Here is a 14,559-nt window from a genome sequence, read left to right as displayed (position 1 = left end):
ATCCATTTTGTTTTCACACCTTCCCCAGCCAACAATGGGCCATTATAGGTGCCACCCTTCCTGAGGTCATCTGTTGCCAGCCCTGATTTGTTCTGGCCTTTTCTCAAGTGTACTAATCCCCCCCCCCCCCCCCACTTTCAGTCTGAAGAAATGTTATGACCCAAAACATCATCAATTCCTTTTCTCCAGAGATGCAACCTGACCTGCTGTGTTACTCCAGCACTTTGTGTCTATCTTCAGTATAAACCAGCATCTGTAGTTCCTTCCTGCACATGCACCTTTTCCACCTCTTCTCCCGTCCTTCGTTACCTCATTGTCTTTTGCATATTGGCCGTCATCAGTCAGGGTATTGAGTGTAGAAGATGGAACGTTATAGAGTCATACAGCAGAGAAACAACTTGCCCATACCAACCTACATGTCCCATTGACACTAGTCCTACCTGCCTGCTTTTGTCCCACATCCCTTTAAACCTTCCCTATCCATGTACCTGTCTAAATGTGCCAAAAACCTTTTTGACCACCCTATCTACCTGTGGTGCTACTTTCAACCAACTATGTACCTGATGCTGCCTGACCCGCTGAGTTACTCCAGCAATCTGTGTCTCCACTGTCCTGTGTTCGATGTTCATGTCACTTATCTGAAGTGGAAGCCATTTAGACTGAATGTTGCACCAGAACATAGAGCTGTGTTTCTTGGCTCATCTACAATGTTTAGTTTAGAGAATACAGCGCGGAAACAGGCCCTTGGGCCCACGGAGCCCATGCCAACCAGCCATCCCCGCACGCAAACACTATCCTACACACACTGGGGACAATTTTACAATGTTATCAAGCCAATTAATCTACAAACCTGTACGTCTTTGGAGAATGGGAGGAAACCGGAGCTTCCGGTGAAAACCCACGCAGGTCACGAGGAGAATGTACAAACTGCGTGCAGTCATCACTCGTAGTCAGGATCGAACGCTGGTCTCCTGCGCTGTAAGGCTGCAACTCTACTGCTGCGCCACCGTGCTTCTCCATAGCTGTCCAAGTCCCTTTTAAATGCAATCGTACCTTCCTCAATTAGCCCCTTTAGGAGTTCGATCCGTACACCCACCATCCTGGCGATCTCATTGAAACATATAAGATCGTGAGGGGCCTTGATCGGGTGGATGCACCAAGGATGTTCCCAATGATCAGGGAGGCTAGAACTAGGGGACATAGTTGCAGAGTGAGGGGGGGCTCTTTTAAAACTGAGATGAGGAAGAACTTCTTCACCCAGAGGGTGGTTAGTTTGTGGAATTCACTGCCCCAGGGAGCAGTGGAAGCAGAAACGTTAAATATATTTAAGTCAAAAATAGATGGTTTTTTGGCTGCCAAGGGGATAAGGGGCTACGGGGAGAGGGCAGGGATATGGACCTAGGTATGGTTAGTATAGTAAGACCTGAGTGATCTCCTGGACAAGTGTCGATCGCCTGGATTGGGGTCGGAGAGGAATTTCCCGGATTTTTTTCCCGAATTGGACCTGGGTTTTTATCCGGTTTTTTGCCTCCCCCAGGAGATCACGCGGTTCTTGGGGTGGAGAGGGGTGATAGCGGTATAAAGGGGAGGGTAGTGTCTTGTGTTCTGTGTCTTGTGTCTACTGTTTGTGGGTAAGTGTGTCTGTTTAGTGTTCAGCCATGAGCGAATGGCGGTGCGGGCTCGACGGACCTGGTGGTCTACTCTCACACCTACTTTCTATGATTCTATGATTCTATCCTCTGAGTGTCGTGACTCCAAATATGATGCCAGTTGCTTTAGATACTATGCCTTGAAAAAATAATTAAAACAAATTATTTTAGGATTGGATGTTCAACTGGATTCAACTCAGCCCTGGAGTACTGCAGTAACTCAGTGGGTCAGGCAGTATCTCTGGAGAACATGGATAGGCGATGTTCTCTAGAGATGCTGCCTGACCTGTTGAGTTACTCCAGCATTTTTTGTCTCAAATGTCCCATGTTCTATGTGTGTGTCACTTAGGTGAATTGGAAGCCATTTAGAGCCAATGGTATTCCAGAACGTAGAGTTGTGTTTCTCGGCTCATTTACAATGTAGTGGCAATGATCATTGATTATATTTACTCTCAGGAGAAGGTAACAGATGACATCCCGATGACTAAGTGGGCGAAGCGGACGTTTCTATCTCACGGAGCCCTGCTGGCCAAGTGTTGCCAGGGGGCAATGCAACTAGCCAAGCACGACACTGCCCTTCAGGAGATGGCCTTTCGCTATGGCAAGCACATGTCTTTAGCCCACAAGGTAAGCAGAGTATCACTGCGTAAAGCAACGCAATTAAACCATTCCACTCACAAACATTCACAAATGAGAAATTTACGGAGTCATTTGTAACGACGTTTAGTATGGTTTAGTTTGGAGATACAGCGTGGAAACAGGCCCTTTGGCCCACTGTGTCCGCGCCGACCAACGAACACCCGTACACTCACACTATCCTACACACTACACACCACGGACAATTTACAATTTTCACGGCAGTCAATCAACCTACAAACCTGCACGTCTTTGGAGTGTGGGAGGAAACAGGAGCACCCGGAGAAAACCCACGCAGGTCACGGGGAGAACGTACAAACTCCATACAGACAGCATCCGTAGTCAGGATCGAACTCGGATCACTGGCACTGTGAGGCAGCAACTCTACTGCAGACGCAGTACTCTACTCTACTCTACTGTGACGCAGCGCCGGAGACCCAGGTTCCATCCTGACTACAGGTGCTGTCTATACGGAGTTTGCACATTCTCCCTGTGACTGCGTGGGTTTTCTCCGGGTGCTTTGGTTTTCTCCCACATTCGAAAGACCTGATGGTTTGTAGGTTAATTGGCTTCTGGAAATTGTGCCGAGTGTGTAGGATAGAATTAGTCTACCGGTGATTGCTAGTCGGCATGGACTCAGTGGGCTGATGGGCCTGGTTCCACACTGTATCTCTAAACTAAACTATTCGCGAATGAGAAATTTACTGAGTCATTTGTAACGATGTTGTTAAGCTGGAACGGGTGCGGAAACGATTTACGAGGATGTTGCCAGAAGTAGAGGGTTGAGCAGGGTAGGACTTTATTCTTTGGGAGCACAGGAAGATGAGAGGTGATCTTCTACAGGTGTATAAGATCATGAAAAGGAACAGATAGGCCAGGGGTTCCCAACCTTTTTCGTCCATGGCAACTTTTTTGTCCCTGGTTTACCCCTGGCAACTTTAATAGCACATAACAATGTTATTTTATAGAAACATAGATGTAGAAACATAGAAACATAGAAAATAGGTGCAGGAGGAGGCCATTCGGCCCTTCGAGCCAGCACCGCCATTCATTGTGATCATGGCTGATCGTCCCCTATCAATAACCCGTGCCTCCCTTCTCCCCATATCCCTTGACTCCACTAGCCCCTAGAGCTCTATCTTACTATCTTTTAAATCCATCCAGTGAAGTGGCCTCCACTGCCCTCTGTGGCAGGGAATTCCTTTAATTCACAACTCTCTGGGTGAAAACGTTTTTCTCACCTCAGTCTTAAATGACCTCCCCTTTATTCTAAGACTGTGGCCCCTGGTTCTGGACTCGCCCAACATTGGGAACATTTTTCCTGCATCTAGCTTGTCCAGTCCTTTTATAATTTTATATGTTTCTATAAGATATCCCCTCATCCTTCTAAACTCCAATGAATACAAGCCTAGTCTTTTCAATCTTTCCTCATATGACAGTCCCGCCATCCCAGGGATCAATCTCGTGAACCTACGCTGCACTGCCTCAATCACAAGGATGTCCTTCCTCAAATCAGGAGACCAAAACTGTACACAATACTCCAGATGTGGTCTCACCAGGTCTCCAGAATGTGATTTCACTTATTTATGAACAACTAATGATGAACAGATACCGGTATACCAGAACCAAACACGTCGTGTGTCAGACGACGCATAGTGTGTCAGACGGCTTCCGTCGTCGTCCAACATGTTGACAGAATTAGTCGCCCGACGCATCACTGAGTGCAGCGTGACGTCGTTTCCGGGGATCACCATGAGGAGCCTTCTGTCATCGTCCCCACCAAACACTGTCAGTCAATGAGAAAGAAATGTGTACAAATCCAGAATCAACAAATTTACCCCCTGGGTAGGCAAAATGTACCCCCTGGGGGTAAATGAACCCCAGGTTGGGAATCCTTGAGATAGGCTGAATGCACAGAGTCTTTTACCCAGAGTAGGGGAATTAAGAACCAGGTTTAAGGTGAGGGGGTAACATTAAATAGGAATCTGAGGGGCATCTATTTTACACAAAGGGCGGCAGGTTTATGCAACGAGCTGCCAGAAGACGTAGTTGAGGCAGGTACAAAATGTTTTCCTAAATATTTCAGAAACATTTAGACAGGTACATGGATAGGACAGGTTTGGAGGGATATGGGCCTAACTCAGGCAGGTGGAACTAGTGTAGCTGGGACATGTTGGCTGCTGTGGGCAAGTTGGGCAGGGTGGGCCTGTTTCCATGCTGTGTGATCCCATGACTGTGAATCTAATGATTTGTGTGACACTACAGACCACAAACTGGTGGCTCCAAATTTGTATTGTGTTGAAAGGCTGCAAATACAGACATAGAATCTTAAGGCATGGAACAGGCCCTTCGGCCCAACTTACACACACCGGCCAACATGTCCCATCTACACGAGTCCCACCTGCCTGTATTACGCCCATATCCCTCTAAACCTATCATAGAAACATAGAAACATAGAAAATAGGTGCAGGAGTAGGCCATTCGGCCCTTCGAGCCTGCACCGCCATTCAATATGATCATGGCTGATCATCCAACTCAGTATCCTGTACCTGCCTTCTCTCCATACCCCATGATACCTTTAGCCACAAGGGCCACATCTAACTCCCTCTTAAATATAGCCAATGAACTGGCCACAACTACCTTCTGTGTCAGAGAATTCCAGAGATTCACCACTCTCTGTGTGAAAAATGTTTTTCCCATTCTATCCTATCCTATCCATGTACGTATCTAAATGTTTCTTAATCCTTGCGATAGTACCTGCCTCAACTACCTCCCCGGGCAGCTCGTTCCATACACCCCCACCACCCTTTGTATAAAAAAGTTACCCCGCAGGTTCCTATTCAATCTTTCCTTCCCACCACCCCCACCCCCAAAAACTTATGTCTTTGGTTCTTGGTTTACCCTACCCTGGGCAAGAGAGTCTGTGTGTCTACCCAATCTATTCCTCTGATTTAAATGTATCCTTTTAAATGTAGATCTAATTCATTGTAATAATGATGTATGAAAGCTGATCCATAACTGCATTGGTACTGCTGTTGAGATTTATCTCTATGTTCAACAACTGTCCCGACAGAAAGCGAGGCAACTGATAGAATACTTGTCGTGGAAATTGAATGAATGAATGAGTGAATGAATGAAGGAATGAATGAATGAATACGTTTATCGGCCAATTATTCACATACAAGGAATTTGCCTGGGTGCTCCGCCCGCAAGTGACAACATGACAAACAGTGACAGTTAGGAATGACACATAAAACATTAAACATATTTGTATATCAGTTACAGCACAGGTTTCCTTCTCCCATTAGGCTAAAGGTATAGACGTGTGAAAACACACACCTCCAGATTCATGGACAGTTACTTATCAGCTGTTATCAAAAGACAATAGACGCAGGAGTAGGCCATTCGGCCCTTCGAGCCAGCACCGCCATTCAATGTGATCATGGCTGATCATCCCCAATCAGTACCCCGTTCCTGCCTTCTCCCCAGATTCCGCTATTTTTAAGAACCCTATCTAGCTCTCTCTTGAAAGTATCCAGAGAACCTGCCTTCACTGCCCTCTGAGGCAGAGAATTCCACAGACTCACCACTCTCTGTGAAAAAAAGTGTTTCCTCGTCTCGTTCCATACACCCCCGCCACACTTTGTATAAAAAAGTTACCCCTCAGTATCAGGCTACTGAACCATCCTACCAACAACTAGAAAGCAGTACTGAACTACTATCTACCTCATCGGGGACACTCCGGCTATCTTTGATCAGACTTTCCTGGCTTTATCTTGCACTAAATTGTATCATGTATCTGTACACTGTGGACGGCTCAATTGTAATCATGTATTGTCTTTTCGCTGACTGGTTATCAGGCAACAAAAGCTTTTCGCTATACCTCGGTACACGTGACAATAAACTAAACGAAACTGAACTGAACTGATATTGACACTAAAAGGAGAAGTTAGACAAAATCTCTTGCTCTCGATATTAATGACAATGCAGTGTATAGGATAGAACTACAGATGCTGGTTTACACCGAAGATACACTCACAATGCTCTGTCCCGCTGAGTTACTCCAGCATTTTGTGTCTATCTTCCATGACAATAGATTGTTATTAACATTCCTTTCCCCCCCCCCTCCCACACACCACTCCCATTTTCTTGCCTTCGGGGAAAGGAAGCGATCGTATTAATTCCCGAGTAGTCTCATTCCATGCAAAAATTATCTTCTCAAGTTATCTTTAGAGTCAAACATCTCATATTGTTAAAAAAATACAACCTAACCAGTGAATTTAATGTTGAATATGTCTAATGTTATGGTTTTTAAAAGAAAAACACAAAGTGCTGGAATTACTCAGCTGGTCAGGCAACATCTCTGGAACACATGGATATGCAATGTTTCGGGCATAGATCGGGTGGACAATCAGAATTTTTTCCCCTAAGATGGAAATATCAAACAGACAATAGACAATAGGTGCAGGAGTAGGCCATTCGGCCCTTCGAGCCAGTACCGCCATTCACTGTGATCATGGCTGATCATCCACAATCAGAACCCCGTTCCCACCTTCTCCCCATATCCCCTGACTCCTCTATCTTCAAGAGCTCTAACTCTCTCTTGAAAGTATCCAGAAAATTGGCCTCCACTGCCTTCTGAGGCAGAGAATTCCACAGATTCGCAACCCTCTGTGTGAAAAAGTTTTTCCTCATCTACGTTCTAAATGACTTACCCCTTATTCTTAAACTGTGGCCTCTGGTTCTGGACTCCCCCAACATCAGGATGACATAGCTTTAAGGTGAGAGGGGCAAGGTTTAAAGGAGATGTGTAAGGCAATTTCATTTTACACAGAGTTTGGTGGGTGCCTGGAATGCGCTGCCAGTGGAGGCGATGGAGGCAGATACGATAGTGGCGTTTAGGAGACTTATGGCTAGGCACAAGTATATACAGGGAATGGAGGTGGATTTGCAGGTAGATAAGAGTTGGTCTTGGCATCATGTTCAGCACAGACATTGTGGGACAAAGGACCTGTTCCTGCGCTGTGTTGTTCTATGTTCTATGTCACCTATCTGTGTTCTCCAGAGATGCTGCCTGACCCGCTGAATTACTCCAGCTCTCTGTGAAACGTCACCTATCCATGTTCTCCAGAGATGCTGCCTGACCCTCTGAGTTACTCCAGCGCTCTGTGAAACGTCACCCATCCATGTTCTCCAGAGATGCTGCCTGACCCGCTGAGTTACTTTAACACTCTGTGAAACGTCACCTATCCATGTTCTCCAGAGATGCTGCCTGACCCGCTGAGTTACTCCAGCACTCTATGAAACATCACCTATCCATGTTCTCCACAGGTGCTGCCTGACCCGCTGAGTTACTGCAGCAGTAACTTATTTTTGTAAACCAGCAACTACAGTTCCTCGTGCCTACTTGTGTAGTTTTTAATCGTTTATCTGCCTGCAATAAATGTTTAGTTTAACTTGGATGACTTGGCATTTATGTAGTGCCTTACACAACCCTTCCTCTGCACTTAGTGGCTATGCAGGGTTTTTGAAGTGTTGTAATGTGTTCTGACTTTTGCAATTGACGGAGGCCAAAGTTTTATTTAGTTTAGTTTAGTGCTACAGTGTGGAAACAGGCCCTTTGGCCCACCGACCACGATCACTCGTACTGTCCCACACACTTGGGACAATTTACAGAAGCCAATTAACTTACAAACCTGAAAAGACTGGACCCTTTTCCACCCACCCCTCTCCAATCACCACTTCACACCCAATTACCCATCCCCTCCGTGCAGCACAACATCACTTCTCTATCATCAACAATAAAAATAGAGTAGGTGGAAAGGCTGTTCAGAAGACAGAAAAGCCGGAAATCTCCAGGACCGAACAATGGTTCTACTCTCAAGCTCTGTACTGAACAACTGGCACCGGTCTACATACATTTTCAACCAGTCCCTGCAAACCTATACTGTCTCTGCCTGCTTCAAAGTCTCCACTATTGTCCCTGTACCCAAAAAGGCAAGGATTACTGGTTTTAAGGACTACAGGCCTGTCGCACTGACCTCTGTAGTCATAAAGGCCCTTAAAAGGCTTGTGCTGGCCAAGCTGTAAAATATCACAACCCCCTGCTGGACACTCTGCAGTTTGCATATCGGGCCAATAGATCTGTGGATGATACAGTCAACCTGGGCCTGCACTTCATCCTCCAGCACCTAGACCGCCAGGGTATGCGAGGATTTTTGTTGTTGATTTTATCTCTGCATTCAACACCATTGTGCCAGGGCTACTACACTCCAAACTTTCCAAGTTGACTGTGCCTGAACCTCTCTGTCGATGAATCACCAGCTTCCTGACAGACAGGAAGCAGCATGTGAGGCTGGGAAAGCACATCTCGGACCCGTAAACCCTCAGCATAGGAGCACCGCAAGGATGCGTACTCTCCTCTCTCCTCTACTCTCTCTACACCAATGACTGCACCTCCACTGACTCCTCTGTCAAGCTTCTCAAGTTTGCGGACGACACAACCCTGATTGGACTGATCCAGGATGGGGAGGAATCAGCCTACAGACAGGAAGTGTCAAAGCTGGTGTCCTGGTGCCATCGCAATAACCTGGAGCTCAATGCTCTTAAGACAGTGGAATTGATAGACTTACGGAGAGCTCCTCCTCCTCTCACCCCACTCACCATCAACCATCCCTGGCCACATCTTCCCATCTCCTTCCTTCTCAGCTTTCCGCAGAGCCCGCTCCCTCCGTAACTCCCTGGTCAATTCGTCCCTTCCCACCCAAACCACCCCCTCTCCTGGCACTTTCCCTTGCAACCGCAGGAAATGCTACACTTGTCGCTTTACCTCCCCCCTTGACTCCATTCAAGGACCCAGGCAGTCTTTCCAGGTGCGGCAGAGGTTCACCTGCATCACCTCCAACATCATCTATTACATCCGCTGCTCTAGGTGTCAGCTGCTCTACATCGGTGAGGCCAAGCGTAGGCTTGGCGATTGATTTGCCCAACACCTCCGCTCAGTTTGCAATAACCAACCTGATCTCCCAGTGGTTCAGCTCCCCCTCCCATTCCAAATCCAACCTTCCTGTCCTGGGCCAGCACTTCAACTCCCCCTTCCATTCCAAATCCAACCTTCCTGTCCTGGGCCTCCTCCATGGCCAGAGTGAGTCCCACCGTAAATTGGAGGAGCAGCACCTCATATTTGGCTTGTGTAGTTTACACCCCAGTGCTATGAACTTTGACTTCTCTAATTTCAGGTAGTCCCTGCTTTCTCCTTCTTTCCCCTCCCCTTTCCAGCTCTCCCACAGCCCACTGTCTGCCTCTTCCTTTCTTCTTCCCCACCCCCCACCCTCACATCAGTCTGAAGAAGGGTCTCGACACGAAACGTTGCCTATTTCCTTCGCTCTATAGATGCTGCCTCACCCGCTGAGTTTCTCCAGCATTTTTGTCTACATTCAAATTTTCAGCATCTGCAGTTCCTTCTTAAACAAATCAACAACACTACAGTCACCCCTGTGGAGTCTTTATGTTCCTGGGAACCATCATCTCCAAGGACCTTAAATGGGGGGGTGCCTTCGACTCCACAGTCAAAAAGGCACAACAGAGGATGTACTTCCTGAGGCAGCTGAGGAAACACAATCTGCCACAGGCAATGATGGTCCAATTCCATATACGGTCATCACAGAGTTTTCTCCATCATGGTCTGGTTTGGCTCAGCCACCAAGCACGAAATCCGGAGGCTGCAGCGAATCGTCCGATCAACTGAGAAGGTTATTGGCTGCAACCTTCCCTCCATTGATGAACTGCACACTGCAAGGGCCAGGAAGCGAGCGGGCAAGATGATCTCTGACCCCTATCACCCTGGCCACAAACTCTTTGAATCACTTCCCTCTGGAAGGCGACTCCGGACTGTCAAAGCTGCCACAGCCAGACATAAAACAGCTTTTTTCCACGAGTAGTAGCTCTACTCAATAACCAAAAATCTGTAGCCTTCTTTTGCTCTGGTATTTTATTTAATTCACATGTTTAATCAATAATGTTTTATTATTACCATTTAATGTTTTATTTGTCATTCTTAACTGTCACTTTATGTCGTTGTCACTTGCGGGCAGAGCACCAAGGCAAATTCCTTGTATGTGAATACTTGGACAATAAACGTACTCATTATTCATTATTATTATTATTATTAAACCTGTACGTCTTTAGAATGTGGGAGGAAACCGGAGCATCTGGAGAAAACCCATGTGATCACAGGGAGAATGTATAAACTCTGTACAGAGAGCACCCATAGTCAGGATCGAACCCAGTTCTCTGGCACTGTGAGCACGAACTCTACCGCTGTGAGAGGTGACCCAAGCAGAGTTGATTTGTTTAGTTTAGAGATACAGAACAGAAGCAGGCCCTTCAATCCACCAAGTCCATGCCGATCAGCGATCCCCGAACATTAACACTATCCTACACATACTGCGGACAATTTACACATATCAAGCCAATTAAACTACAAAGCGGTAGTCTTTGGAATGTAGGGGGAAACCAGAGAACCCAGAAAACACCTATGTGGTCACGGGGAGAACATACAGACAGCACCCATAGTCAGGATGGGTCTCTGGCGCTGTAAGGCAGCAACTCTACCGCTGCGTCACCGTGCCGCCCTTGTTGACCGAAGCAGAGCTGTTCAGGAATAGAATTGCAACAGTCCTCGATCTATTACTCCCTTCCTGCATTTATCCTCTCGCATTTTCGTGTAATTTAGCCTAGCTGGGCAGAATTTTGTCTCCAGAAGACATAAGAGTTCCTGACAGCTGATATGTTGATTTAACTTTGAGTCTCGAAGCTGAGAACCCAGTAATTAAAACTAATAAAATTAACCTAAACACGAGTGCACGATGCAGATTGAGTTCAACAATCAGGCCTTCCCCTTGGTGTTTTGCCTCATGTACGAGCTTAATTAGCGGGGTATAGTTTGGTTTTGGGATTATTTGTCATTGTTGCTCTCTCACAACTGCAGGGTAATTATGCCGTAATTTAAGATGGCTGACTTTGGCAATTGCTTTTCAGTGTCAGCCTCTTACTGTAAGCAGTTTCCAAAGGAGCTTTGCCAAACTTCATGAGTCGTCAGACAATCTCTCCTGTTTCCTGATTTTTTTATTCTTCTTTAATTTCATCCGTATCTAAAAAAAATACTGGCTAAACTTTTTGAATGAATACAAGAGAATATGGTTAATTTCCAACGACCTTAATTTGCCACTTAATGTTAGATCAACCGTTCATTCAATTATATTAGTATCAACATTATTTATTCCAGCACAGGGATTATATTCCCAGTGTAGGAAGGAACTGCAGATGGACACAAAAAGCTGGAGTAACACAGCGGGACAGGCAGCATCTCGGGAGAGATGGAGTGGGTGACGTTTCGGGTCGAGACCTTTCTTCAGACTTCAGATCTCTCGACCCGAAATGTCACCCATTCATTCTCTCCAGAGAAGCTGCCTGTCCCGCTGAGTTACTCCAGCTTTTTGTGTCTTATCTTCGGTTTAAACCAGCATCTGCAGTTCTTTCTTACACAAGTAATTGCAGATGCTGGTTTACACCGATGATGGTTTATACCGAAGATAGACACAAAGTGCTGGAGTAACTCAGCAGGTCAGGCAGCATCTCTAATTAAAGAAGAGTCTCGACACCTATTCCTTTTCTCCAGAGATGCTGCCTGACCCGCTGAGAATTGTGTCTACTCGGTTATTAATTTCAGTTATTTTGAGTTGATGGAGGACCCTTCAATTATTCAATAAATGTCTCAATGGTACTTTATTGTCTCATCTACCTAAATACGGTGAAAGTCTTTGCTTTGTATGCAATTCAGTAATATCACACTGTACATAAGCATAATAATAAATAGGTTCAAAAGTGCAATCTTTGACGCCTTTACTAATCAAGAACCTGGCAATCTCCGCTTTAAAACTACCCAATGACTTCGAGTTAGTTTATTGTCATGTGTACAAAGGTACAGAGAAAAGCTTTTGTTGCGTGCTAACCGGTCAGTGAAAAGACTACAAGATTACAATCGAGCCATCCACAGTGTACAGATACACGATAAAAGGAATAACATGAATAACATTTAGTGCATGTTAAAGACCAATCAAACATAGCCTGAGGGTCTCCAATGAGGTAGATAGTAGCTCAGGACTGTTGCTGAAAGGATGGTTCAGTTGCCTGATAACAGCTGGGAAGAAACTTTCCCTGAATTTGGAGGTGTGTGTTTTCACACTTCTGTACCTTTTACCTGATGGGAGAGGGGAGAAGAGGGGGTGGCCAGGGTGTGACTGGTCCTTTGGCTTCCACAGCATTCTGTGGCAATGAATTCCACAAATTCACCACCCATTTTCCTCCCAAAGAAATCAAAGAAATTCCTCCCCATTTCTATTGCAAAGGTACGTCCTTTTATTCTGTGCCCTCTTGTCCTAGACTCTTGTATTTATAGGTCTAAGGTGATGGGGCGGGGAAGATTTCATAGGAATCTGAGGGACAATTTATTTATAGGGTGGTGCGTGTATAGAATGAACTGCCAGAGGAGGAAGTTGAGGCAGGATCTATCAAAACGTTTAAAAAACATTTGGACAGTGTAAATAGCCAAAGAATACAATCTGAAGTTCAAGATCATCTTTAATCAGCAGGTTGTTAGTTGTTAGAACATCATGACCGCTTCCAAGACTGACCAGTGTAGGAAGTGGGTGTTAGTATAAATCGTACAGTAGGGTGGGATTAGTGATGCTATTCTACTAGGATTGGTTCTCATGTATAAACCAATCTACTGACAGGTACATGGATAGGACGGGTTTGGAGGCATATGGGCCAAATGCGGGCAGGTGGGACTAGTGTAGATGGGGCAAGTTGGTTGTCCCAAGTTTCCCAAGAAGGGCCTGTTTCCGCTCTGCAAAACAATATGACTGCATTTCTAACTGCAGGAGATGACTGCAAACATTGGAGAACTTTCCAATTAGCATTGTGATGTCAAGGTTCATGCAGGTCCCCTCCTAAAAATCACTAATTGGATAACAAGCATAGTTTAGCATTGACATCTTTGCTTTTACTCAACAATTTGAGGATCAGTCATTAATAAAAAGGTAAATGGCGGAATTTGATGAGGGGACTATATTGGTTGAGTTTGCTTTCAGAACCCATATTATGTTTTATTATTGGGAACAATTGGTTAACTTTATGAGCTGAAAGTTGAATAGAAGGTTTATCCTATTAGTCCTTCCAAATATATTTTTAAAACTTGTTTCTTGTTAGTTGGAGAAACCGACTTGAAAGAAGTGGAACAAATCTAAATTTGACAGCTCATTGACAAAGCCTGGTTTATGTTGTTTAACATACAATATTTATTTTAACAATGTAACCTGACCTTGTCTTTGGCTAATCGGAGATGGTGTTGCCTTCTGGAATGACATTTCCCTGACATTCCTCCACTTTTAGCTTTTCTTATCTGTTGTTCTTCTACCTAAATAAATTTCAGTTTAGTTTAGAGAGAGACAGCGTGAAAAACAGGCCCTTCAGCCCACCGGGTCCGCGCCGAGCAGTGATCACCCCGTACACTAGCACTATCCTACACACTAGGGACAATTAACAATTCTTACCAAGGCCAATTAACCTACAAACCTGTACGTCTTTGGAGTGTAGGTGGAAAATGGAGCATTCGGAGAAACCACACCCAGTCACATGGAGAACGTACAAACTCCGTATAGCTAGCACCCGTAGTTAGGATCTCTGGCGCTGTAAGGCAGGAACTCTACCTCTGCGCCACTTGGCCACCCCAAATTGAATGTATGTCTTAAAGAAATTGAACCGTTTTCCCATAACCTTGCACTTCTAAACATTGAATCATATTTCACACGGGGTCAAGGAAAGAGTGTTCACGTCGCTGCGCTGTTTCCACCAATCTTTCCACCACCACGCACAGGAAGCACAAGAAGCAACAAGACAAGAGAGAGATACAAGATACATTTATTTGTCACATGTGCCAGTTGGCACAGTGAAATGTGTGATCACCATACAGGAATATAATAAAATAAAGAACACAACACACGATAGAGTTCAACATAAAACATCCCTACACATCAGAATCAAAAGTTTCCCACTGTGAGGGAAGGCACCAAAGTCAGTCTCTTCCTTGATGTTCACCCGTGGTCGAGGCCTCCGGAGCCCTACGCAGTCTCCGCTACGGGCAGCCCGCCACTCAGGCCCGCTCGGCGGGATGTTGGGACTCCGACGTCGGCCGCTTCCTACCAGAGTCCGC

General features: G+C 45.6%; 1 protein-coding gene across 2 annotated transcripts in view; it reads left to right on the top strand.

Annotated features, from left to right (window-relative positions):
• pdss2 (decaprenyl diphosphate synthase subunit 2) overlaps positions 1-14,559 on the top strand; it is a 165,898-nt gene that overhangs the window by 131,403 nt on the left and 19,936 nt on the right. For both annotated transcript variants that reach the window (XM_033021952.1, XM_033021953.1), the window contains exon 6: positions 2,106-2,276. In XM_033021952.1, coding sequence (XP_032877843.1) covers positions 2,106-2,276 — 171 coding nt within the window. The remainder of the gene's footprint in view (positions 1-2,105; positions 2,277-14,559) is intronic.

The sequence above is a fragment of the Amblyraja radiata genome, chromosome 5 (genome assembly GCF_010909765.2).
Source record: "Amblyraja radiata isolate CabotCenter1 chromosome 5, sAmbRad1.1.pri, whole genome shotgun sequence".
Taxonomy (NCBI): domain Eukaryota; kingdom Metazoa; phylum Chordata; class Chondrichthyes; order Rajiformes; family Rajidae; genus Amblyraja; species Amblyraja radiata.
This window is presented reverse-complemented; position numbering and strand designations above follow the sequence as displayed.